Source organism: Lithobates pipiens, unplaced genomic scaffold, assembly GCF_037356315.1.
Source record: "Lithobates pipiens isolate NorthernLeopardFrog02 unplaced genomic scaffold, aLitPip1_a1.2 Scaffold_47, whole genome shotgun sequence".
In the NCBI taxonomy this organism is placed as follows: domain Eukaryota; kingdom Metazoa; phylum Chordata; class Amphibia; order Anura; family Ranidae; genus Lithobates; species Lithobates pipiens.
Genome location: NW_027507871.1, coordinates 2,023,025 through 2,050,099, shown reverse-complemented (window position 1 = coordinate 2,050,099; position 27,075 = coordinate 2,023,025). Strand labels below are relative to the sequence as shown.

Sequence of the window (27,075 nt, the reverse complement as noted above, 5' to 3'; positions counted from 1 at the left end):
GCCCACCTCTGTCCTATGCATTGGGGTTCTTCTGACACCCCGATAGGAGCCAACCTGACTCCTGGAACAAGATTTGTTGTCTCCTGGCTGGGGCCCCTCGGTAAGACCCTCTGTCTCTTGGCTTCTGGCTGGAGCCCTCTGACCCCTCGGTGAGACCCTCTGTCTCTTGGCTTCTGGCTGGGGCCCTCTGACCCCTCAGTGAGACCCTCTGTCTCTTGGCTTCTCTCTGGGGCCCTCTGACCCCTAGGTAAGACCCTCTGTCTCTTGGCTTCTTACTGGGGCCCTCTGACCCCTCGGTAAGACCCTCTGTCTCTTGGCTTCTGACTGGGTCCCTCTGACCCCTCGGTAAGACCCTCTGTCTCTTGGCTTCTTACTGGGGCCCCCTGACCCCTAGGTAAGACCCTCTGTCTCTTGGCTTCTTACTGGGGCCTCCTGACCCCTCGGTAAGACTCTCTGTCTCTTGGCTTCTGGCTGGGGCCCTCTGACCCCTCGGTAAGACCCTCTGTCTCTTGGCTTCTTACTGGGGCCCTCTGACCCCTCGGTAAGACTCTCTGTCTCTTGGCTTCTGACTGAGGCCCCCTGACCCCTCGGTGAGACCCTCTGTCTCTTGGCTTCTTACTGGGGCCCCCTGACCCCTCGGTAAGACTCTCTGTCTCTTGGCTTCTTACTGGGGCCTCCTGACCCCTCGGTAAGACTCTCTGTCTCTTGGCTTCTGGCTGGGGCCTCCTGACCCCTCGGTAAGACTCTCTGTCTCTTGGCTTCTTAAAGGGGCCTCCTGACCCCTCGGTAAGACTCTCTGTCTCTTGGCTTCTGGCTGGGGCCCACTGACCCCTGAGTGAGACCCTCTGTCTCCCACACTGCTCTATCCTCAGGCCTGAGTATATAAATGCCCCACAAACATGTATACTCAGACAGGCTGCAGGCACCCGGGTAAAACCCGGACACAGGATTGAAAGTTCAGATCCAGAACGACAGAATCCGGAAAAAAACAAAAACACGTCTTTCTGCGCTCAGAAACATTCGTTCGGGACATCACATTAACCCTTACTGTGAATCTTATGTCACATTTTCTGATATTCTCACAGTGACACGCCCCTTTTACTGTCATGATAAAATAATTGACTATGCGGCCGAACTACAGTGTCCAGAACCTGTCCAGCTATTGGCCAGTGGAACAGAAGAATTCCGCTGGCGGTAGAAACCTTTGATCTCAGGTTGGAGTGCTCACCTTCCAAGCGAAGGTTTGTAACCCAAAAGTAAAGAAGGGGTGATGGGGTTATGGGGTCCCCTTTAGGCAGAACTCTGCTGGTGGCAGAAAATCCTCAAGGCAGCAACGGGTTCAATACATATAAGGGTGACCAATGGCATCTCAGCGCACCCATGCTGTGTACATGTCCCCCGGTTAGCAGTATGTCTCCTAGGCTGGATGGAGGTAGATAGGAGGTAGGCTGCGCCATCCTGGCAGGATAATGGTGGATGGAAGGTGGGCCCCATTGTAGATAGCAGGTAGGCTGTACCGTCCTGGCAGGATGATGGTGGATGGAAGGTGAGCCCCATTATACATAGGAGATAGGGTGCACCACCCTGGCAGGATAATGGTGGGTGGAAGGTGGGCCCCATTGTAGATAGGAGGTAGGGTGCACCACCCTGGCAGGATGATGGTGGAGGAAAGGTGGGCCCCATTGTAGATAGGAGGTAGGGTGCACCACCCTGGCAGGATGATGGTGGATGAAAGGTGGGCCCCATTGTAGATAGGAGGTAGGGTGCACCACCCTGGCAGGATGATGGTGGGTGGAAGGTGGGCCCCATTGTAGATAGGAGGTAGGGTGCACCACCCTGGCAGGATGATGGTGGATGAAAGGTGGGCCCCATTGTAGATAGGAGGTAGGGTGCACCACCATGGTAAGATGATGGTGGATGGAAGGTGGGCCCCATTGTAGATAGGAGGTAGGGTGCACCACCCTGGCAGGATGATGGTGGATGAAAGGTGGGCCCCATTGTAGATAGGAGGTAGGGTGCACCACCCTGGCAGGATGATGGTGGAGGAAAGGTGGGCCCCATTGTAGATAGCAGGTAGGCTGTACCGTCCTGGCAGGATGATGGTGGATGGAAGGTGAGCCCCATTATACATAGGAGATAGGGTGCACCACCCTGGCAGGATAATGGTGGGTGGAAGGTGGGCCCCATTGTAGATAGGAGGTAGGGTGCACCACCCTGGCAGGATGATGGTGGAGGAAAGGTGGGCCCCATTGTAGATAGGAGGTAGGGTGCACCACCCTGGCAGGATGATGGTGGATGAAAGGTGGGCCCCATTGTAGATAGGAGGTAGGGTGCACCACCCTGGCAGGATGATGGTGGGTGGAAGGTGGGCCCCATTGTAGATAGGAGGTAGGGTGCACCACCCTGGCAGGATGATGGTGGATGAAAGGTGGGCCCCATTGTAGATAGGAGGTAGGGTGCACCACCATGGTAAGATGATGGTGGATGGAAGGTGGGCCCCATTGTAGATAGGAGGTAGGGTGCACCACCCTGGCAGGATGATGGTGGATGAAAGGTGGGCCCCATTGTAGATAGGAGGTAGGGTGCACCACCATGGTAAGATGATGGTGGATGGAAGGTGGGCCCCATTGTAGATAGGAGGTAGGGTGCACCACCATGGTAGGATGATGATGGGTGAAAGGTGGGCCCCATTGCCTGGCTGTGGATGTCTATCTTGTGGACTCAGCACTGCTGCCACATCCCGGGGGAGGGTGGTAAGTTGGGAGGTAGCCTGCACAGCCTCCTACCGACTATCTGTTCTGGGGCTTATTCCTGGATGCACAGTCCATCTCTGCTGGATTGTGAGCAGCTCCCTTCCCCTGCTGCCACTCTCCCTTTTCATTGCTCTTCTGCAGGTCTGGTGGGGGAGACTCCAATCTGAGGGCCACAGACAGGGCCGGGACAAGGGGTGGGCAGGAGGGGTGGCTGCCCTGGGCACCGTGGTATCATGGGCGGTGGGGGGGCACTACAAGGAAATAGGGGGGAGGGGATTTGTGTTGGAAAGGGGGATTTGGGGGGCAGTAAGTATTGTTCTAGGAGGGGAAATTTGGGGGGTATGCTAAAATTTAGGGGGAGAAGGAACGGGGGAAGAAGATTTGTGCTAGGAAGGATGATTGGGGCGCTTTGTGCTGGAAGGGGGATTTGCAGTAGGGTTATTGGGAGGGGCAATCTTAGGAGTAGATAATTTGTGTTAGGAGGAGTGTTTTTTTTAGGGGGGGGCACTTGAATTGGGGGGTTAAAAAAAGATTCAAAAAAGATTAGTGCTCAGTTTTTTTTTTGGGGGGGGGGCGGGGATTTTTGATAATGCATAATGATCATACATCTTGGGGGCGGGGGTGCAGTTTGGCATGTTTGCCCTGGGCTCTGGATGACCTTGTCCTGGCACTGGCCACAGATGCTGCCAATCAGAGTGCTTCCCCTTTCCCTCTAATGGCGGCCAGTCAATCAAGGGCCAAGGGAGGAAATCCTGGGGAATGGCTGTGAAGGTAATAGTGCCCGGGGCTGTGCAGCTCCCGCTGGTAAAGGGGCCCCCAGCCAGGGCTATAGGAGCTTTGTTGGTGATTTAACAGGGATTTCCTAGCTGGGAAGAGTCAGGTGGGCTCTCTTCCTGCAGACTGTCCCCACCCCCATCTGTGGGTTGTGAGCAGCTCCCTTCCCCTGCTGCAGCTCTCCCTGGGCTCTCCTTGATCTTACACGGGTCTGTTGGGTTGCAGAAGCTGCCAGTAACAGTGCTGTCCGTCTTCCTGCAATCCTGCAGAGATGGTAGTGCCCCCCGGGGGCTGTGCAGCTCCAGCTGCTTGAAGGGGCCGCCAGCCAGGGCTACAAAGGCTTTGCTTAAGCCCCAGTTCACACTAATGCAACTTGTCATGCAACTTTGCGACATCACAAGTCAAAACACATTTGTTTCATATGGGGCTGTCTTGATCAAAGTGAATGTGATTTACTAACACTGCAGCCCCCAGAATCTGGTGCAGCTGTACATGGGAGCCAATCAGCTTCTAATTTCAGCTTCTTCAATGAAGCTTTGATAATAAAACCTGGAAGCTGATTGGTTACGATGCAGAGCTGCACCAGATTCTGCACCCTCCACTTTTAGTAAATCTCCTCCATAGACTGCAATGTTAAGTCCCAGAAGTCGCAAGGAAATGGCAATGAAGTCGCAAGGAAATGGCAATGAAGTCGCAAGGAAATCGCAGTGAAGTCACAAGGAAATGGTAGTGAAGTCACAATGAAATCGCAATGAAGTCACAATGAAATGGCAATGAAGTCGCAAGGAAATCGCAGTGAAGTCACAAGGAAATGGTAGTGAAGTCACAATGAAATCGTAATGAAGTCACAATGAAATGGCAATGAAGTCGCAATGAAATCGCAGTGAAGTCACAAGGAAATGGTAGTGAAGTCACAAGGAAATCGCAATGAAGTCGCAAGGAAATGGCAATGAAGTCACAAGGAAATCGCAGTGAAGTCGCAAGGAAATGGCAGTGAAGTCACAAGGAAATGGCAGTGAAGTCACAAGGAAATGGCAATGAAGTCGCAAGGAAATGGCTATGAAGTCGCAAGGAAATGGCAATGAAGTTGCAAGGAAATCGCAGTGAAGTCACAAGGAAATGGCAGTGAAGTCACAAGGAAATCGCAATGAAGTCGCAAGGAAATGGCAATGAAGTCGCAAGGAAATGGCAGTGAAGTCACAAGGAAATGGCAGTGAAGTCACAAGGAAATGGCAATGAAGTCGCAAGGAAATGGCTATGAAGTCGCAAGGAAATCGCAGTGAAGTCACAAGGAAATGGTAGGGAAGTCACAAGGAAATGGCAATGAAGTCACAAGGAAATCGCAATGAAGTCGCAAGGAAATTGCAATGAAGTCGCAAGGAAATGGCAATGAAGTCACAAGGAAATGGCAGTGAAGTCACAAGGAAATGGCAGTGAAGTCACAAGGAAATGGCAATGAAGTCGCAAGGAAATCGCAATGAAGTCGCAAAGGAAATGGCAGTGAAGTCACAAGGAAATGGCAGTGAAGTCACAAGGAAATCGCAGTGAAGTCACAAGGAAATGGTAGTGAAGTCACAAGGAAATCGCAATGAAGTCGCAAGGAAATGGCAATGAAGTCACAAGGAAATGGTAGTGAAGTCACAAGGAAATGGTAGTGAAGTCACAAGGAAATGGCAATGAAGTCACAAGGAAATGGCAGTGAAGTCACAAGGAAATGGCAATGAAGTCACAAGGAAATCGCAATGAAGTCGCAAGGAAATTGCAATGAAGTCGCAAGGAAATGGCAATGAAGTCACAAGGAAATGGCAGTGAAGTCACAAGGAAATGGCAATGAAGTCACAAGGAAATCGCAATGAAGTCGCAAGGAAATGGCTATGAAGTCGCAAGGAAATCGCAGTGAAGTCACAAGGAAATGGTAGTGAAGTCACAAGGAAATGGCAATGAAGTCACAAGGAAATGGCAGTGAAGTCACAAGGAAATGGCAATGAAGTCACAAGGAAATCGCAATGAAGTCACAAGGAAATTGCAAGGAAATGGCAGTGAAGTCACAAGGAAATGGCAGTGAAGTCACAAGGAAATGGCAATAAAGTCACAAGGAAATTGCAATGAAGTCACAAGGAAATGGCAGTGAAGTCACAAGGAAATGGCAGTGAAGTCACAAGGAAATGGCAATGAAGTCACAAGGAAATGGCAGTGAAGTCACAAGGAAATGGCAATGAAGTCACAAGGAAATGGCAATAAAGTCACAAGGAAATTGCAATGAAGTCACAAGGAAATGGTAGTGAAGTCACAAGGAAATGGCAGTGAAGTCACAAGGAAATGGCTGTGAAGTCACAAGGAAATGGCAATGAAGTCACAAGGAAATGGCAGTGAAGTCACAAGGAAATGGCAGTGAAGTCACAAGGAAATGGCAATGAAGTCACAAGGAAATGGCAGTGAAGTCACAAGGAAATGGCAGTGAAGTCACAAGGAAATGGCAATAAAGTCACAAGGAAATTGCAATGAAGTCACAAGGAAATGGTAGTGAAGTCACAAAGAAATGGCAGTGAAGTCACAAGGAAATGGCAGTGAAGTCACAAGAAAATGGCAATGAAGTCACAAGGAAATGGCAGTGAAGTCACAAGGAAATGGCAGTGAAGTCACAAGGAAATGGCAATAAAGTCACAAGGAAATGGCAGTGAAGTCACAAGGAAATGGCAGTGAAGTCACAAGGAAATGGCAATGAAGTCACAAGGAAATCGCAATGAAGTCGCAAGGAAATGGCTATGAAGTCGCAAGGAAATCGCAGTGAAGTCACAAGGAAATGGTAGTGAAGTCACAAGGAAATGGCAATGAAGTCACAAGGAAATGGCAGTGAAGTCACAAGGAAATGGCAATGAAGTCACAAGGAAATCGCAATGAAGTCAAAAGGAAATTGCAAGGAAATGGCAGTGAAGTCACAAGGAAATGGCAGTGAAGTCACAAGGAAATGGCAGTGAAGTCACAAGGAAATGGCAATAAAGTCACAAGGAAATTGCAATGAAGTCACAAGGAAATGGTAGTGAAGTCACAAGGAAATGGCAGTGAAGTCACAAGGAAATGGCAGTGAAGTCACAAGGAAATGGCAGTGAAGTCACAAGGAAATGGCAATGAAGTCACAAGGAAATGGCAGTGAAGTCACAAGGAAATGGCAGTGAAGTCACAAGGAAATGGCTATGAAGTCGCAAGGAAATCGCAGTGAAGTCACAAGGAAATGGTAGTGAAGTCACAAGGAAATGGCAGTGAAGTCACAAGGAAATGGCAGTGAAGTCACAAGGAAATGGCAATGAAGTCACAAGGAAATCGCAATGAAGTCACAAGGAAATTGCAAGGAAATGGCAGTGAAGTCACAAGGAAATGGCAGTGAAGTCACAAGGAAATGGCAGTGAAGTCACAAGGAAATGGCAATAAAGTCACAAGGAAATTGCAATGAAGTCACAAGGAAATGGTAGTGAAGTCACAAGGAAATGGCAGTGAAGTCACAAGGAAATGGCAGTGAAGTCACAAGGAAATGGCAGTGAAGTCACAAGGAAATGGCAATGAAGTCACAAGGAAATGGCAGTGAAGTCACAAGAAAATGGCAATGAAGTCACAAGGAAATGGCAGTGAAGTCACAAGGAAATGGCAGTGAAGTCACAAGGAAATGGCAATAAAGTCACAAGGAAATGGCAGTGAAGTCACAAGGAAATGGCAGTGAAGTCACAAGGAAATGGCAATGAAGTCACAAGGAAATCGCAATGAAGTCGCAAGGAAATGGCTATGAAGTCGCAAGGAAATCGCAGTGAAGTCACAAGGAAATGGTAGTGAAGTCACAAGAAAATGGCAATGAAGTCACAAGGAAATGGCAGTGAAGTCACAAGGAAATGGCAATGAAGTCACAAGGAAATCGCAATGAAGTCACAAGGAAATTGCAAGGAAATGGCAGTGAAGTCACAAGGAAATGGCAGTGAAGTCACAAGGAAATGGCAGTGAAGTCACAAGGAAATGGCAGTGAAGTCACAAGGAAATGGCAATAAAGTCACAAGGAAATTGCAATGAAGTCACAAGGAAATGGTAGTGAAGTCACAAGGAAATGGCAGTGAAGTCACAAGGAAATGGCAGCAAAGTCACAAGGAAATGGCAATGAAGTCACAAGGAAATGGCAGTGAAGTCACAAGGAAATGGCAGTGAAGTCACAAGGAAATGGCTATGAAGTCGCAAGGAAATCGCAGTGAAGTCACAAGGAAATGGTAGTGAAGTCACAAGGAAATGGCAGTGAAGTCACAAGGAAATGGCAGTGAAGTCACAAGGAAATGGCAATGAAGTCACAAGGAAATCGCAATGAAGTCACAAGGAAATTGCAAGGAAATGGCAGTGAAGTCACAAGGAAATGGCAGTGAAGTCACAAGGAAATGGCAGTGAAGTCACAAGGAAATGGCAATAAAGTCACAAGGAAATTGCAATGAAGTCACAAGGAAATGGTAGTGAAGTCACAAGGAAATGGCAGTGAAGTCACAAGGAAATGGCAGTGAAGTCACAAGGAAATGGCAATGAAGTCACAAGGAAATGGCAGTGAAGTCACAAGGAAATGGCAATAAAGTCACAAGGAAATTGCAATGAAGTCACAAGGAAATGGTAGTGAAGTCACAAGGAAATGGCAGTGAAGTCACAAGGAAATGGCTGTGAAGTCACAAGGAAATGGCAGTGAAGTCACAAGGAAATGGCAGTGAAGTCACAAGGAAATGGCAATAAAGTCACAAGGAAATTACAGGGAAGTCACAGGACTTTGTGGTCGCAGCAGGGTGAACCAAGCCTAAATTAACGTGGATTTCCAGCCAAAACCTTTCCTCTAGATTTGGGTCGGGTTCTGTGTCCCCATTGGACAGATTCTCATTGACTTTCACCCCCCCGGGGACACTTGTCAGAAAAGCTGGAAACAATTTCTCCTGTAATTTATTTTCTCTCAGCAGTCCTGTAAAGTCACCAGGAAGAAGAATCTGGGCGATCTGTACATGAATAGAGAGAAGTGGGGGTGGGGCCTTTGCTGTGATTTCCCTGCGGTCGCCGCTCTGTTTTGCTGTCACCTTATCTTGGCAGCATGCGATGATGCGTCATTTCCATAACCCGCGTCCCACTAATCCAGCTTTACAATGACACACTTCAAACACGCACATGTTCAGGATCTTTGAATGTCCTATTTGCATCCCACGAGCGACGCACAGCTGCTCCGCCTTCCTTCACACGCTGCGCCTGCAGAATACAAACATTACCAGGGATTGGGGGGACTGGAGAGCAGAGCCATCAATAGACCCCCTATATTCTACAGTGCCTAGAAAAAGTATTCATACCCCCTGACATTCCCCACATTTTGTTACACCCAAAAACATAAATGTATAAATGTACATAAATCACCCCCCAGTACAAATACCCCCCAAATCACCCCTTTCTGGAAAGTAGACACTCCGAGGTATTTAGTAAGGGGCATGGCAAGTTCTTTGAAGTTGTCATTTTTTTCTTTTTTTTGGAAAATGAAGAAACTATAAAAAAAAGTTGACATTTATTTCCCATCCTGTCAGCGGTGCAGCGTCATCATAGGAGGGGCGTGGCCGGACAATATGTAACAAAATATCGCTTTTATTTCTTTTTTATTACATTGTTTTACAATTGTTTTTGCACATTGTGACCAGAGCAACATGACGTTACCATAGTAACACTTCACTGGTCGGGGAAGACGATCGGTTATTTTATGTTTCGCACTCTATGATTGACCAGTGAATGTCGCCGGTATAAGCAATCGTTTTTACTGAATGATAATTCACTGTTTACTATTGTGATTAGCAGTGATTGGCTGTGTCTGTACCAGGGGCGGACTGACCATTGGGCCACTCGGGCACTGCCCGAGGGCCCCGTGCCACTAGGGGGCCCCATCAGGGTTGCCAGCCTCAGTAAAACCAGGGACAGTATGTAAAAATCTGTGTTTTTCTTACATCTGTCTCTGAAATGTCCCTTCCCGACATCCTTTTGGTCTAAAAATCCTTAGATTATATCTACCCCACCTCTCCAGTACCTACCTGTCTGATTGCCTGGGGGCCCCGTAATCTCCTATTGCCCGGGGGCCCCATGAGTTGTCAGTCCGCCCCTGGTCTGTACCATGTGTTGCCTGTCTGTGACCAATCACAGAGATCCACACTATAGTACACAATGAATGGTTAGATTGTCAGCTCTTGGGATCAGGGCCCTCTGTGATTGTACTGTCTGCCCTCATGGTGTATAAACCCTGGAGGGGGGGGGGGTGCTGGCAGTGTGCGGTCCCTGGACCCAGAGACAGAGATGAGGGGCGCACACATTGGTGGCAGGCACTGGGGACATCTCAGGTATGCTGTCAGTATAATGCGGATGCAATCCCAGACATATGATGCAGAAACCGGACCGTCCGGGTGAATCCCGGACCATCCGGGTGAATCCCGGACCAGTGACAACCCCTTGTCACAGCCCACTGCCGGCTCCTTGATTTCTCCCTGAATATTGGGAATGTCTTTAAAGTGATTGTAAACCCATAAAAAAAAAACGACAATACAACAGCAAGAGGTCCTTGTCCTCATCAACATGGGGACAAGGTGCCCCTTTCCTGACTGGCCAGGCTGCATGCTCAGATAAGGGTATGGTATGGATCGTGGGGGGGACCCCATGCCATTTTTTTTGGTGTGGGGGGTTCCCCTTAAGATCCATACCAGACTGAAGGGCCTGGTATCCTCTTGGGGGGGAACCTCACACAAAATAGTTTTTTACATTTCCACGGGGTTCCCCTTCAAGATTCTCAGCACACAAGTCGCACCTTGATCTTGATCCGACTTCTGGTACGACTTCTATTCAAATCACTGGGCTCCCATAGGGAACGATTGTTTTTTGAATAGAGACAGAAAAATGTGGCTGAAAGCAAGCGCGGCTTAACGGGCATTGAATTCAATGCAAAACGCCGACATAATGGCGTTTTTCACGCTGCTTTTTACCTGCGTCTGTACTAGCTTTACAGCCCGATTTTTAGAACGTCCGTTTGTATGACGCCTTAGGTATAGCTGTGCGCACAGGGTGTGCCAGCAGTGCCTGGGCACATCCTAATCACCCCTTGTGGTGCAGATATCCCCTGTTTGGGCCCCTGATATTTCACCAAAGATGAAAAAAATTATAAAAAATAAAATAATAAAAATTAAAACACAATACTGACACCGTCCATTGCTCTACTGACACCAATCTCTGCCCCACTGACACCGTCAGTATATATGCACACGTATGTGTTTGAGCGTTGTTCTCAGGACAAGCACTGGGAGGAGCTCGGAGCAGCATTTTCTCCAGGAGAAGTATAAATTATCTATTTCAGTAATACTGCTAGGTGTGTGAAGTATGTTGGGATTCTCTGACTGTCATTTTAGAGATCTGATGAGAATAAAATTGGAATTCTCTTAAATGTATATCATTATTTATGTATATTGCCCCAACACAGTGCGCAGCACTTTACATTAGGCGCCCTCTTCTCCGGAGTCTCAGCGGCTGGACATCTGATCTGTCCCTCTTTGTCCCTGCAGTGCTGTCAGGATGGGGGAACTCGAGGAGTTGCGACAGGAAGCGGAAGCATTGAAGAAGCAGATAGCGGTAAGATTGTTTTCAATTCTTTATTGGTGTCTTTTATCGAGGATTATTTCTATAGATCAGTGGTTCTCAATCACCGGGCCAAGGCCTTCCTCCTACTGGGCCTCCAGCCAGCTTCAGATTCCCTAACCTCCCCCATAGTGGCCTCCCAGCTCCCATAGTGCCACCCAACCTCCCCCAGTGCTCTCCAACCTTGCCCAGCGCCTCCCAGCTCCCTTAGTGCCTCCCAACCTCCCCCAGTGCTCTTCAACCTCCCCCAGTGCTCTCCAACCTTGCCCAGTACTTCCCAGTTCCCATAGTGCCACCCAACCTCCCCCAGTGCTCTTCAACCTCACCCAGTGCCTCCCAGCTCCCATAGTGCTATCTAACCTCCCCCCAGTGCTCTCCAACTTTGCCCAGTTCTTCCCAGCTCCCATAGTGCCACCCAACCTCCCCCAGTGCTCTCCAACCTTGCCCAGCGCCTCCCAGCTCCAATAGTGCCACCCAACCTCCCCCAGTGCTCTCCAACCTTGCCCAGTGCCTCCCAGCTCCCTTAGTGCCTCCAAACCTCCCCCAGTGCTCTCCAACCTTGCCCAGCGCCTCCCAGCTCCCATAGTGCCACCCAACCTCCACCAGTGCTCTCCAACCTTGCCCAGCGCCTCCCAGCTCCAATAGTGCCACCCAACCTTCCCCAGTGCTCTCCAACCTTGCCCAGCGCCTCCCAGCTCCCTTAGTGCCTCCAAACCTCCCCCAGTGCTCTCCAACCTTGCCCAGCGCCTCCCAGCTCCCATAGTGCCACCCAACCTCCCCCAGTGCTCTCCAACCTTGCCCAGCGCCTCCCAGCTCCAATAGTGCCACCCAACCTCCCCCAGTGCTCTCCAACCTTGCCCAGCGCCTCCCAGCTCCCTTAGTGCCTCCCAACCTCCCCCAGTGCTCTTCAACCTCCCCCAGTGCTCTCCAACCTTGCCCAGTACTTCCCAGCTCCCATAGTGCCACCCAACCTCCCTCAGTGCTCTCCAACCTCACCCAGTGCCTCCCAGCTCCCATAGTGCTAGCTAACCTCCCGCCAGTGCTCTCCAGCCTCACCCAGTGCCTCCCAGCTCCCATAGTGTTATCTAACCTCCCCCCAGTGCTCTCCAACTTTGCCCAGTTCTTCCCAGCTCCCATAGTACCACCCAACCTCCCCCAGTGCTCTCCAACCTTGCAAAGTGCCAACTAGCTCCCATAGTGCCATCCAACCTCCCCCAGTGCCTCCCAGCTCCCATAGTGCCACTCAACTTTCTCCAGTGCTGTTCAACCTTGCCCAGTGCCTCCTAGCTCCCATAGTGCCACCCAACCTCTCCCAGTGCTCTCCAACCTTGCCCAGTGCCTCCCAGCTCCCATAGTGCTACTCAACTTCCTCCAGTAATGTTCAACCTTGCCCAGTGCCTCCTAGCTCCCATAGTGCCACCCAACCTCCCCCAGTGCTCTCCAACCTTGCCCAGTGCCTCCCAGCTCCCATAGTGCTACTCAACCTCTGCCAGTGCTCTCCAACCTGGCACAGTGCCACCCAGCTCCCATAGTACCATCCAACCTCCCCCCATGCTCTTCAACCTCCCCCAGTGCCTCTCAGCTCCCATAGTGCCACCCAATCTCCCCCAGTGGTCTCCAACCTTGCCCAGTACCTCCCAGCTCCCATAGTGCCACCAACCTCCCCTAGTGCTCTCCAACCTTGCCCAGTGCCTCCCATCTCTCAGAGTTCCACCCAACCTCCCCATTACTCTCAAACCTTGCCCAGTACTTCCCAACTCCCATAGTGCCACCCAACCTCCCCCAGTGCTCTTCAACCTTGCCCAGTGCTCTCCAACCTCGCCCAGTGCCTCCCAGCTCCCATAGTGCTATCTAACCCCCCCCCCCCCACCCCGTGCTCTCCAACTTTTCCCAGTTCTTCCCAGCTCCCATAGTACCACCCAACCTCCCCCAGTGCTCTTCAACCTTGCAAAGTGCCAACCAGCTCCCATAGTGCCATCCAACCTCCCCCAGTGCTCTGCAACCTCCCCCAGTGCTCTGCAACCTTGTCCAGTGATTTCCAGCTCCCATAGTGCCACCCAACCTCCCGCAGTGCTCTCCAACCTTGCCCCGTGCTCTGCAATCTCGCCCAGTGCCTCCCAGCTCCCATAGTGCTATCTAACCTCCCCCCAGTGCTCTCCAACTTTGCTCAGTACTTCCCAGCTCTCATAGTACCACCCAACCTCCCCCAGTGCTCTTCAACCTCCCCCAGTGCTCTTCAACCTCCTCCAGTGCTCTCCAACCTTGTTCAGTGCCTTCCAGCTCCCATAGTGCCACCCAACCTCCCGCAGTGCTCTCCAACCTTGCCCAGTGCTTTCCAACCTCGCCCAGTGCCTCCCAGCTCCCATAGTGCTATCTAACCTCCCCCCAGTATTCTCCAACTTTGCCCAGTACTTCCCTGCTCTCATAGTAGCACCCAACCTCCCCCAGTGCTCTCCAACCTTGCCCAGTGCCTCCCAGCACCCATAGTGCCATCCAACCTCCCCCGTCCTCTCCAACCAGGGCCCCTCAAATTCCCACAGTGTCCCCAATCCCCTGGAGACCCATCAGTACCCCCCCCCAACCTTTACCAGTACCCCTTAGCTTGCTCTAGAGCCTCCAGTCCCCCCATGGTGCCCCCAAACTCCAACAGTGTCCCCAAACCCCCCTACAAGACTCTGGTCCGGCCGCACCTGGATTATGCCATCCAGTTCTGGGCACCAGTCCTCAGGAAGGATGTACTGTAAATGGAGCGACTACAAAGAAGGGCAACAAAGCTAATAAAGGGTCTGGAGGATATTAGTTATGAGGAAAGGTTGTGAGCTCTGAACTTATTGTCTCTGGAGAAGAGACGCCTGAGAGGGGATATGATTTCATTATATAAATACCGGACTGGTGACCCCACAATATATAAATACCAGACTGGTGATCCCCAATATATAAATACCGGACTGGTGACCCCACAATATATAAATACAGGACTGGTGAACCCACAATATATAAATACCGGACTGGTGACCCCACAATATATAAATACCGGACTGGTGACCCCACAATATATAAATACCGGACTGGTGACCCCACAATATATAAATACAGGACTGGTGAACCCACAATATATATATATATATATATATATATATATATATATATATATCGGACTGGTGACCCCACAATATATATATATATATATATATATATATACCGGACTGGTGACCCCACAATATATATATATATATATATATATATATATATATATATATATATATATATATACCGGACTGGTGACCCCACAATATATATATATATACCGGACTGGTGACCCCACAATATATAAATACCGGACTGGTGACCCCACAATATATAAATACCGGACTGGTGACCCCCAATATATAAATACCGGACTGGTGACCCCACAATAGGGAGAAGACTTTTAATGGCATAGGAAATAAGGAAGAGGTATGAAAATAAACACTATTTATTGAAAAATACACAACATGAATAGAACAGTACAGAAAGATTATAAACCATGTATACAGATACATAATGTGCAGAGAGCCCTCGTGTATTTAATCTCGGAGTATCACCCGAGGCCGGTCACTGGGGATATGGAGGGATTACAATCACTTTAAATTAAATTTATATGCAAGTTGGAACAGGTTCTTAAGTCGTGTTTTATTGCTCTAAACTTTATTCCCAACCCCCGAAATGACTGCATCTGGATAACTTGTGCGTATTGAAAATCTAATATAAAGGGAAAGTAATATTAGGAAAAATAATTTCTGGGTTTAACTATTACCTATGAATTCCCCATTGTCGGCATGCCTGGGGGCGGAGCAGGGGTGTGGCCCCCATCTGATCTCATAGTTGGGAGATACAAGTCTATTGGATACATTGTAACATTCCTGCTGGGTGCGCCTCAGAGCGGCTTCACACCGGAGAACGGAGCGTCTCACACCGGAGAACGGAGCGTCTCACACCGCAGAACGGAGCGTCTCACACCGCAGAACGGAGCGTCTCTCACCGGGGGGTTCGGTGCGTCTCCATTCACCATTTCAGGTCTGATTTCAGCCCGAATTTTGGGCTGATTTCGGACCTGAGAACTCCACAGAGAACTCCATAGAGAAGCCCGAAGAGAACCCCATAGAGAGCTCCATAGACAACTCCATAGAGATAGAGAACGCCATAGAGAGCTCCATAGAGAGCCCCGAAGAGAACCCCATAGAGAGCTCCACAGAGAACTCCATAGAGAGCTCCATAGAGAGCCCCGAAGAGAACCCCATAGAGAGCTCCACAGAGAACTCCATAGAGAGCTCCATAGAGAGCCCCGAAGAGAACCCCATAGAGAGCTCCACAGAGAACTCCATAGAGAACTCCATAGAGAACTCCATAGAGAGCTCCACAGAGAACTCCACAGAGAACTCCATAGAGAACTCCATAGAGAGATCCATAGAGAACTCCACAGAGAACCCCATAGAGAGCTCCACAGAGAACTCCATAGAGAACTCCATAGAGAGATCCATAGAGAGATCCATAGAGAGCTCCATAGAGAACTCCATAGAGAGATCCATAGAGAGCTCCATAGAGAGATCCATAGAGAACTCCATAGAGAACTCCATAGAGAACCCCATAGAGAGCTCCACAGAGAACTCCATAGAGAACTCCATAGAGAACTCCATAGAGAACTCCATAGAGAACTCCATAGAGAACTCCATAGAGAGATCCATAGAGAACTCCATAGAGAACTCCACAGAGAACCCCATAGAGAGCTCCACAGAGAACTCCATAGAGAGCTCCACAGAGAACTCCATAGAGAACTCCATAGAGAACTCCATAGAGAGATCCATAGAGAACTCCATAGAGAGATCCATAGAGAACTCCATAGAGAACTCCATAGAGAGATCCATAGAGAACTCCATAGAGAGCTCCATAGAGAACTCCATAGAGAGTTCCATAGAGAGATCCATAGAGAACTCCATAGAGAGCTCCATAGAGAACTCCATAGAGAGATCCATAGAGAGATCCATAGAGAACTCCATAGAGAGATCCATAGAGAACTCCATAGAGAACTCCATAGAGAACTCCATAGAGAACTCCATAGAGAGCTCCATAGAGAACTCCATAGAGAACTCCATAGAGAGCTCCATAGAGAACTCCATAGAGAACTCCATAGAGAGCTCCATAGAGAGCCCCGAAGAGAACCCCATAGAGAGCTCCACAGAGAACTCCATAGAGAACTCCATAGAGAACTCCATAGAGAGCTCCACAGAGAACTCCATAGAGAACTCCATAGAGAACTCCATAGAGAGATCCATAGAGAACTCCATAGAGAGATCCATAGAGAACTCCACAGAGAACCCCATAGAGAGCTCCACAGAGAACTCCATAGAGAACTCCATAGAGAGATCCATAGAGAGCTCCACAGAGAACTCCATAGAGAACTCCATAGAGAACTCCATAGAGAGATCCATAGAGAACTCCATAGAGAACTCCACAGAGAACCCCATAGAGAGCTCCACAGAGAACTCCATAGAGAGATCCATAGAGAACTCCATAGAGAACTCCATAAAGAGATCCATAGAGAGATCCATAGAGAACTCCATAGAGAGCTCCATAGAGAACTCCATAGAGAGCTCCATAGAGAACTCCATAGAGAGCTCCATAGAGAACTCCATAGAGAGATCCATAGAGAGATCCATAGAGAACTCCATAGAGAGATCCATAGAGAACTCCATAGAGAACTCCATAGAGAACTCCATAGAGAACTCCATAGAGAGCTCCATAGAGAACTCCATAGAGAACTCCATAGAGAGCTCCATAGAGAACTCCATAGAGAACTCCATAGAGAGCTCCATAGAGAGCCCCGAAGAGAACCCCATAGAGAGCTTCACAGAGAACTCCATAGAGAACTCCATAGAGAACTCCATAGAGAGCTCCACAGAGAACTCCACAGAGAACTCCATAGAGAACTCCATAGAGAACTCCATAGAGAGATCCATAGAGAACTCCATAGAGAGATCCATAGAGAACTCCACAGAGAACCCCATAGAGAGCTCCACAGAGAACTCCATAGAGAACTCCATAGAGAGATCCATAGAGAGCTCCACAGAGAACTCCATAGAGAACTCCATAGAGAACTCCATAGAGAGATCCATAGAGAACTCCATAGAGAACTCCACAGAGAACCCCATAGAGAGCTCCACAGAGAACTCCATAGAGAGATCCATAGAGAACTCCATAGAGAACTCCATAAAGAGATCCATAGAGAGATCCATAGAGAACTCCATAGAGAGCTCCATAGAGAACTCCATAGAGAGCTCCATAGAGAACTCCATAGAGAGCTCCATAGAGAACTCCATAGAGAGATCCATAGAGAGATCCATAGAGAACTCCATAGAGAGATCCATAGAGAACTCCATAGAGAACTCCATAGAGAACTCCATAGAGAACTCCATAGAGAACTCCATAGAGAGCTCCATAGAGAACTCCATAGAGAACTCCATAGAGAGCTCCATAGAGAACTCCATAGAGAGCCCCGAAGAGAACCCCATAGAGAGCTCCACAGAGAACTCCATAGAGAACTCCATAGAGAACTCCATAGAGAGCTCCACAGAGAACTCCACAGAGAACTCCATAGAGAACTCCATAGAGAACTCCATAGAGAGATCCATAGAGAACTCCATAGAGAGATCCATAGAGAACTCCACAGAGAACCCCATAGAGAGCTCCACAGAGAACTCCATAGAGAACTCCATAGAGAGATCCATAGAGAGCTCCACAGAGAACTCCATAGAGAACTCCATAGAGAACTCCATAGAGAGATCCATAGAGAACTCCATAGAGAACTCCACAGAGCACCCCATAGAGAGCTCCACAGAGAACTCCATAGAGAGATCCATAGAGAACTCCATAGAGAACTCCATAAAGAGATCCATAGAGAGATCCATAGAGAACTCCATAGAGAGCTCCATAGAGAACTCCATAGAGAGCTCCATAGAGAACTCCATAGAGAACTCCATAGAGAGATCCATAGAGAGCTCCATAGAGAGATCCATAGAGAGCTCCATAGAGAACTCCACAGAGAACTCCATAGAGAGATCCATAGAGAGCTCCACAGAGAACTCCATAGAGAACTCCATAGAGAACTCCATAGAGAGATCCATAGAGAACTCCATAGAGAACTCCACAGAGAACCCCATAGAGAGCTCCACAGAGAACTCCATAGAGAGATCCATAGAGAACTCCACAGAGAACTCCATAAAGAGATCCATAGAGAGATCCATAGAGAACTCCATAGAGAGCTCCATAGAGAACTCCATAGAGAGCTCCATAGAGAACTCCATAGAGAACTCCATAGAGAGATCCATAGAGAGCTCCATAGAGAGATCCATAGAGAGCTCCATAGAGAGATCCATAGAGAGCTCCATAGAGAACTCCATAGAGAACTCCATAGAGAGATCCATAGAGAGCTCCATAGAGAGATCCATAGAGAGATCCATAGAGAACTCCATAGAGAGCTCCATAGAGAACTCCATAGAGAGATCCATAGAGAGATCCATAGAGAACTCCATAGAGAACTCCATAGAGAGATCCATAGAGAACTCCATAGAGAGCTCCATCGAGAACTCCATAGAGAGCTCCATAGAGAGCTCCATAGAGAACTCCATAGAGAGATCCATAGAGAGCTCCATAGAGAGATCCATAGAGAGCTCCATAGAGAGATCCATAGAGAGCTCCATAGAGAACTCCATAGAGAACTCCATAGAGAGATCCATAGAGAGCTCCATAGAGAGATCCATAGAGAGATCCATAGAGAACTCCATAGAGAGCTCCATAGAGAACTCCATAGAGAGATCCATAGAGAGATCCATAGAGAACTCCATAGAGAACTCCATAGAGAGATCCATAGAGAACTCCATAGAGAGCTCCATCGAGAACTCCATAGAGAGATCCACAGAGAACTCCATAGAGAACTCCATAGAGAACTCCATAGAGAACTCCATAAAGAGATCCATAGAGAGATCCATAGAGAACTCCATAGAGAACGCCATAGAGAGCTCTATAGAGAGATCAACAGAGAGATCCATAGAGAGCTCCATAGAGAACTCCATAGAGAGCTCCATAGAGAGATCCATAGAGAACTCCATAGAGAGCTCCATCGAGAACTCCATAGAGAGATCCACAGAGAACTCCATAGAGAACTCCATAGAGAACTCCATAGAGAACTCCATAAAGAGATCCATAGAGAGATCCATAGAGAACTCCATAGAGAACGCCATAGAGAGCTCTATAGAGAGATCAACAGAGAGATCCATAGAAAGCCCAGAAGAGAACCCCATAGAGAACTCCATAGAGAACCGGTCACAGTCTCCTGACATGTGAATTGGATGTGGGGAATCCCTCATCAGTGTGAACCCGGCCTGATGTCTCTGATGTCTCTGATGTCTCTGATGTCTCTGATGTCTCTGATGTCTCTGATGTCTCTGATGTCTCTGATGTCTCTGATGTCTCTGATGTCTCTGATGTCTCTGATGTCTCTGATGTCTCTGATGTCTCATTATCTGCTGATTACATTGTCCTCATTGTTGTTCTTTTATTTTACAGGAGGCCAGAAAACAATGTGCAGACACAACGCTGGACCAGGTACTCATCTATCTACCTACCTACCTACCTACCTATCTACCTACCTATCTACCTACCTATCTACCTACCTATCTACCTACCTATCTACCTACCTACCTACCTATCTATCTATCTATCTATCACAGTGTCTTGAAAAAGTATTCATACCCCCTGACATTCCCCACAATTTATTACAACCAAAACCATGAATGTATTTATTGGGATTTTATGTGATGGACCAACACAAAGTGTCACATAATTGTGAAGTGGAAGGAAAATAATACAAATAAATCTGTGAAAAGTGTGGGGGAGGGGGAGTGGATGTGTTTGGGGGAGGGGCATTTGTATTTTTTGTACTTTGTAGAACCCCCTTTCTATTGGCTGACATTCTGCCCATTCTCAGGTCACCGGTGGGATGGAAGTAGTCGGACGAATCCAGTTGCGCACAAGACGGACGTTGCGCGGTCACCTGGCTAAAATCTACGCCATGCATTGGTCAACTGACTCCAGGTACCCCGTCAGCCCTGTGGGCACAACCTGTATGAGTGTGACTGGCATTCATTCAATAATAGATATCTCTATACATAGAAGTATTGGGGTACAAAACCTTCCCACAGAAGAAGATCTACTTAGAGAATCCAGGGCTGTGATTGGCTGTTATAGGTTTATATGTTTCACATTCCCTGAAAAAAGAGCTCAACATTCATATGTGATGTTTACATTTCACCATTCCTCCCCTCCAACAGAGTATACAGAGTATACAGGACAGAGTATACAGAGTATACAGGACAGAGTATACAGAGTATACAGGACAGAGGATACAGGACAGAGTATACAGGACAGAGTATACAGAGTATACAGGACAGAGTATACAGGACAGAGTATACAGAGTATACAGGACAGAGTATACAGAACAGAGGATACAGAGTATACAGGACAGAGTATACAGAGTATACAGAGTATACAGAGGATACAGGACAGAGTATACAGAGTATACAGGACAGAGTATACAGGACAGAGTATACAGAGTATACAGGACAGAGTATACAGGACAGAGTATACAGAGTATACAGGACAGAGTATACAGGACAGAGTATAAAGAGTATACAGGACAGAGTATACAGGACAGAGTATACAGAGTATACAGGACAGAGTATACAGCACAGAGTATAAAGAGGATACAGGACAGAGTATACAGAGTATACAGGACAGAGTATACAGGACAGAGTATAGAGTATACAGGACAGAGTATACAGAGTATACAGGACAGAGTATACAGAGTATACAGGACAGAGTATACAGGACAGAGTATACAGGACAGAGTATACAGAGTATACAGGACAGAGTATACAGAGTATACAGGGCAGAGTATACAGGGCAGAGTATACAGAGTATACAGGGCAGAGTATACAGGGCAGAGTATACAGAGTATACAGAACAGAGTATACAGGACAGATTATACATAGTATATAGAGTATACAGGACAGAGTATACAGAGTATACAGGACAGAGTATATAGAGTATACAGGACAGAGTATATAGAGTATACAGAGTATACAGGACAGAGTATATAGAGTATACAGGACAGAGTATATAGAGTATACAGAGTATACAGGACAGAGTATACAGGACAGAGTATATAGAGTATACAGAGTATACAGGACAGAGTATATAGAGTATACAGAGTATACAGGACAGAGTATACAGAGTATACAGGACAGAGTATACAGGACAGAGTATACAGGACAGAGTATACAGAGTATACAGGACAGAGTATACAGAACAGAGTATACAGGACAGATTATACATAGTATATAGAGTATACAGGACAGAGTATACAGGATAGAGTATATAGAGTATACAGAGTATACAGGACAGAGTATATAGAGTATACAGGACAGAGTATATAGAGTATACAGAGTATACAGGACAGAGTATATAGAGTATACAGGACAGAGTATATAGAGTATACAGAGTATACAGGACAGAGTATACAGGACAGAGTATATAGAGTATACAGAGTATACAGGACAGAGTATATAGAGTATACAGAGTATACAGGACAGAGTATACAGGACAGAGTATACAGGACAGAGTATACAGAGTATACAGGACAGAGTATACAGAGTATACAGGACAGAGTATATAGAGTATACAGAGTATACAGGACAGAGTATATAGAGTATACAGAGTATACAGGACAGAGTATATAGAGTATACAGAGTATACAGGACAGAGTATACAGAGTATACAGGACAGAGTATACAGGACAGAGTATACAGAGTATACAGGACAGAGTATACAGAGTATACAGGACAGAGTATATAGAGTATACAGAGTATACAGGACAGAGTATATAGAGTATACAGAGTATACAGGACAGAGTATATAGAGTATACAGAGTATACAGGACAGAGTATATAGAGTATACAGAGTATACAGGACAGAGTATACAGAGTATACAGGACAGAGTATACAGAGTATACAGGACAGAGTATATAGAGTATACAGAGTATACAGGACAGAGTATATAGAGTATACAGAGTATACAGAGGATACAGGACAGAGATATGTAGAATTACACAATATAATTAACGTTCTTTCAGTCACTTGCAGCCAAGTAATGTGTCCTTATCCCCCCCCCCATATCACATATCACATATCACATATCACATATCACATATCACATATCCCGCCCTGTAATAGGGGAACGTTATCCCAGAGATCATCACGAGTGATAATTGTATTTTATTTGATGAAATCACATAATAAATGATATCACATAAATAGATAAAATATCCATGTGGATCATCTCGGGGGATTCTCTAGATGGAGATTTTCTATTCATTTATTTTTTCTGTCGGTTGAATTCGAGGGATTTGTGTCTTTTTTTCAACCTGACTATATAATGATGTATCTATATCAGGGGTCTCCAAACCGGGGACCAGGGGGCCAGATGCGGCCCTTTGCTTGTTTTTATCCGGCCCTTGGGGCATTATTCCCTCCACTGTCACCCACAAAGGTTCACAATCCTCCCAATGACTTCAACAATGAGATGCAATTTCTACCGATGACACAAGTGATGGGGTGCAGTTCCTCTAATGCCGCATACACACCATCAGACCAAAGTCCGCCAGACAATCCCCCGTGTGTGGGCTCCGGTGGGCTTAGAAAGTAGTTTTGACTCAAAAATTGTCCCCCGGACTGCGAGTCTGGTGGACAATCCGGCCGTCTGTGCGCTGGTCCGCCGGACTTTTGAAATGAACGGAGTTTCCCGTACGGTGAAGGAGGTCAATGTCGCCGCCTCCATGGGCGAGATTGACACCTCGCTGGGCCTGTCACCTGGTATGGACTTAAAGGGGAAGCCCTAAGCTGAAAAAACGGCATGGGGGTCCCCCCTAAGCCCATATCAGACCCTTATCCGAGCACGCAGCCCGGCCGGTCAGGAAAGGGGGTGGGGACGAGCGAGTGCCCCCCCCCTCCTGAGCCATACCAGGCCACGTGCCCTCAACATGGGGGGTGCTTTGGGGAAGGGGGGCCCTGCGGCCCCCCCACCCCAAAGCACCTTGTCCCCATGTTGATGAGGACAAGGGCCTCTTCCCGACAACCCTGGCCATTGGTTGTCGGGGTCTACGGGCGAGGGCCTTATGGGAATACGGGAGCCCCCTTTAGTAAGGGGGCCCCCAGATCCCGTCCCCCCACCCTATGTGAATGAATATGAGGTACAATGTACCCCTACCCATTCACCTGTGAAAAAAAAAAAAAAAAAACACAACACACAAGGGTTAAAATAGTTTATTGCACAGCTCCGGTGGTTTTCCGTCTTGGGGGGTCTTCTCGCCGGACTCCTCCGCTATCTTCTACTCTTTTACTAGCGGAGGAGCCCGGATTTCTTCTTCGTCGCCATCCGGGGGTCTTCTTCCGACTTCGGGGGTCTTGTCCCCCTCTTCGGTCCTTCTTGCCGGGCCTCCGCTTCTTCTTCCAGCTCTTTTACTGGCGGTGGCCCGGTCTTCTGTCGTCTTCGCCACCGCCTTCTCTTCTTCTTGTTCCTTGAGATGTTGACTCGACGCTCTCTCTGGCCGCAATGACAGGGACCAGCATCCTCTGGGACTGTGACATCATAATGGGTGGGGACATCACCCGGTGACCCCGCCCATTGTCCCTATATAAGTCGCTGCACACCGCGTCCCTGTCATTGCGGCCAGAGAGAGCGTTGAGTCAACATCTCAAGGAACAAGAAGAAGAGAAGGCGGTGAAGACGACAGAAGACCGGGGCCACCGCCAGTAAAAGAGCTGGAAGAAGGAGCGGAGGCCCGGCAAGAAGGACCGAAGAGGGGGACAAGACCCCGAAGTTGGAAGAAGACCCCCGGAGCTGTGCAATAAATTATTTTAAAACCTTGTGTTGTGTTTTATTTACATTTTTTTCACAGGTGAATGGGTAGGGGTACATGGTACCCCATACTCATTCACATAGGGTGGGGGGCCGGGATCTGGGGGCCCCCTTATTAAAGGGGGCTCCCAGATTCCCATAAGCCCCCCGCCCGCAGACCCCGACAACCAACAGCCAGGGTTGTTGGCAAGAGGCTCTTGTCCTCATCAACATGGGGACAAGGTGCTTTGGGGTGGGGGGGCCCCCCTTCCCCAAAGCACCCCCCATGTTGAGGGCACGCGGCCTGGTACAGCTCAGGAGGGGGGGCGATCGTCCCCACCCCCTTTCCTGACTGGCCGGGTTGCGTGCTCAGATAAGAGTCTTATATGGACCTTGGGGGGGGGCCCCACTCCATTTTTTCGGCATATGGCTTCCCCTTTAAGTCCATACCAGGTGACGGGGCCAGCGGTGTGTCAATCTCACCGCCGAAGGCGACATTGACTTCCTTCGCTAGTCCCGTCTACCTGGAGCCGCGTTCAAAATGAACGGACTTCCCTCCGTGTGTGTGGGCGAGTCTGTTCATTTCCAAAGTACGGCGGACCCCCGCCAAAGTCTGGTTGTGTGTGGGCAGGTCCGCTCGTTCGGAAAGTCCGGCAGATAGTCTGATCATGTGTACGCGGCATTAATGACACCAATGATAGGGGGGACCCAAGAACACCAACTAAGGGGCACAATTCCTTCCAATGACACCAACAATGAGGTCCAATGACACCACTGATGGGGCAAAGTTCCTCCCAATGACACCAACAATAAGATCCAATGACACCACTGACGGGGCACAATTCCTCCCAATGACACCAACAATGGGGCCCAATGACACCACTGACGGGGCACAATTCCTCCCAATGACACCAACAATGGGGCCCAATGACACCACTGATGGGGCACAATTCCTCCCAATGACACCAACAATAAGATCCAATGACACCACTGACGGGGCACAATTCCTCCCAATGACACCAACAATAAGATCCAATGACACCACTGACGGGGCACAATTCTTCCCAATGACACCAACAATGGGGCCCAATGACACCACTGATGGGGCACAATTCCTCCCAATGACACCAACAATAAGATCCAATGACACCACTGACGGGGCACAATTCTTCCCAATGACACCAACAATGGGGCCCAATGACACCACTGACGGGGCACAATTCCTCCCAATGACACCAACAATGGGGCCCAATGACACCACTGACGGGGCACAATTCCTCCCAATGACACCAACAATGGGGCCCAATGACACCACTGACGGGGCACAATTCCTCCCAATGACACCAACAATGGGGCCCAATGACACCACTGACGGGGCACAATTCCTCCCAATGACACCAACAATGGGGCCCAATGACACCACTGACGGGGCACAATTCCTCCCAATGACACCAACAATGGGGCCCAATGACACCACTGATGGGGCAAAGTTCCTCCCAATGACACCAAGGTTGGGGCGATGTTTACTCCCACTAATGGGACATTTTCTACACCTGATGTCCACAGTCCGGCCCCCCTAAAGTCTGAAGGACAGTAAATTGGCCCTTTGTTTAGAGACCCCTGAACTATAGAAAGAAAATAAGAGTACTCCCACTACACTGTGCAGTATACACCCTACATTTCTACCCTCAGGGGTGGCATAGGGGGATTTAGGGTAGCAATTTATGAATGTATATTCTATAGTGGGAGTAATGCTATTTTTTTTAAATTATGTGATTGCAGATAATAAACTAAAATTCTTTCATATACAGCATGATTATGTTATTTGTGATACTTTTAAAGTCCCGTGATTTTATGGGGGAAGTCCCGTGATTTTATGGGGGAAGTCCTGTGATTTTTGTGGCGTAAAGTCTGTGATTTTACGGAGGAAGTCCTGTGATTTTTGTGGGGGGGGGGGGAGTCTGTAATTTTATGGTGCAAAGTCTGTAATTTTATGGGGTGAAGTTTGTGATTTTATGGGACATCTGTGATTTTGTGGGGGAAGTCCCATAATTTTGTGGGGGAGGGGGGATTAAAAAAAATGGAAGGAAAAACCTAAGGTGCACATAAAACATGCCTTGCATTGTGTTTTTTATTGCAGTTAGGTAACACCCCTCTGCTCGGATCTTTTACACCAGACGTTTGTTTTTCCCAATCTTACAATAGATTGTGACACCGAGCAAATTATTTTATTAGAAATGACGATTCCGTCTCATGATGGAAAATAATGGGCAGTCCTACAGGAAACATTCTCATTTTTGTTGTCTCCGGTGCCTCTAGGCATCTGCCTACTGTGCCTAATAATAATAACCCGGCCCGGGATCCCACACTCTACACATCATTGCTGCTCTTGGTGATGCTTTTTCAATGATAATTATTATTATGTAGAAGTCATGTGTAGGATTTGCACTTATAAATGCCGTTCTTCCAACAGGCTTCTGGTCAGCGCCTCCCAAGATGGTAAATTGATTGTGTGGGACACGTACACCACCAACAAGGTGAGCTTCCACCTCCATCAGTCCTTTTATTTTACTCTTCTTAGAGGATCTGAAATGCTGCTTAGGGATGCGTCCCCTCAGTGTGATTTCCTCAAGTCTCCAGAGAGATTCCCCACACCCATCCCCCCCCCCCCCGCTGGAACACAAAGGATGGGCACACGACACTTCCCCAATACCCAATACACCCCCCTACGGTACAACCTGCCCCTTCAGCAACTCTCCAAACACGAGAGCGAAATTGCAGATGGATATCACCGCATCGCACCGCAACTGCACCGCATCACATCACATTGCACTGCATCACACCCCACCACACCACATCGCACCGCATCGCACCACATCGCACCGCATCACACCACATCGCACCGCA

The 27,075-nt window shown here is 48.2% G+C and overlaps 1 protein-coding gene across 2 annotated transcripts in view; it reads left to right on the top strand.

Moving 5' to 3' along the window:
* GNB3 (G protein subunit beta 3) overlaps nucleotides 1–27,075 on the top strand; it is a 132,345-nt gene that overhangs the window by 66,080 nt on the left and 39,190 nt on the right. Inside the window, exons 2-5 of one of the 2 annotated variants that reach the window (XM_077467107.1) lie at nucleotides 11,108–11,174; nucleotides 19,782–19,820; nucleotides 20,203–20,309; nucleotides 26,642–26,705. In XM_077467107.1, coding sequence (XP_077323233.1) covers nucleotides 11,118–11,174; nucleotides 19,782–19,820; nucleotides 20,203–20,309; nucleotides 26,642–26,705 — 267 coding nt within the window. In that variant the 5' untranslated portion in view covers nucleotides 11,108–11,117. Of the gene's footprint in view, nucleotides 1–11,025; nucleotides 11,175–19,781; nucleotides 19,821–20,202; nucleotides 20,310–26,641; nucleotides 26,706–27,075 lie in introns of both variants that reach the window. The other variant, XM_077467108.1, reaches the window with a different exon arrangement.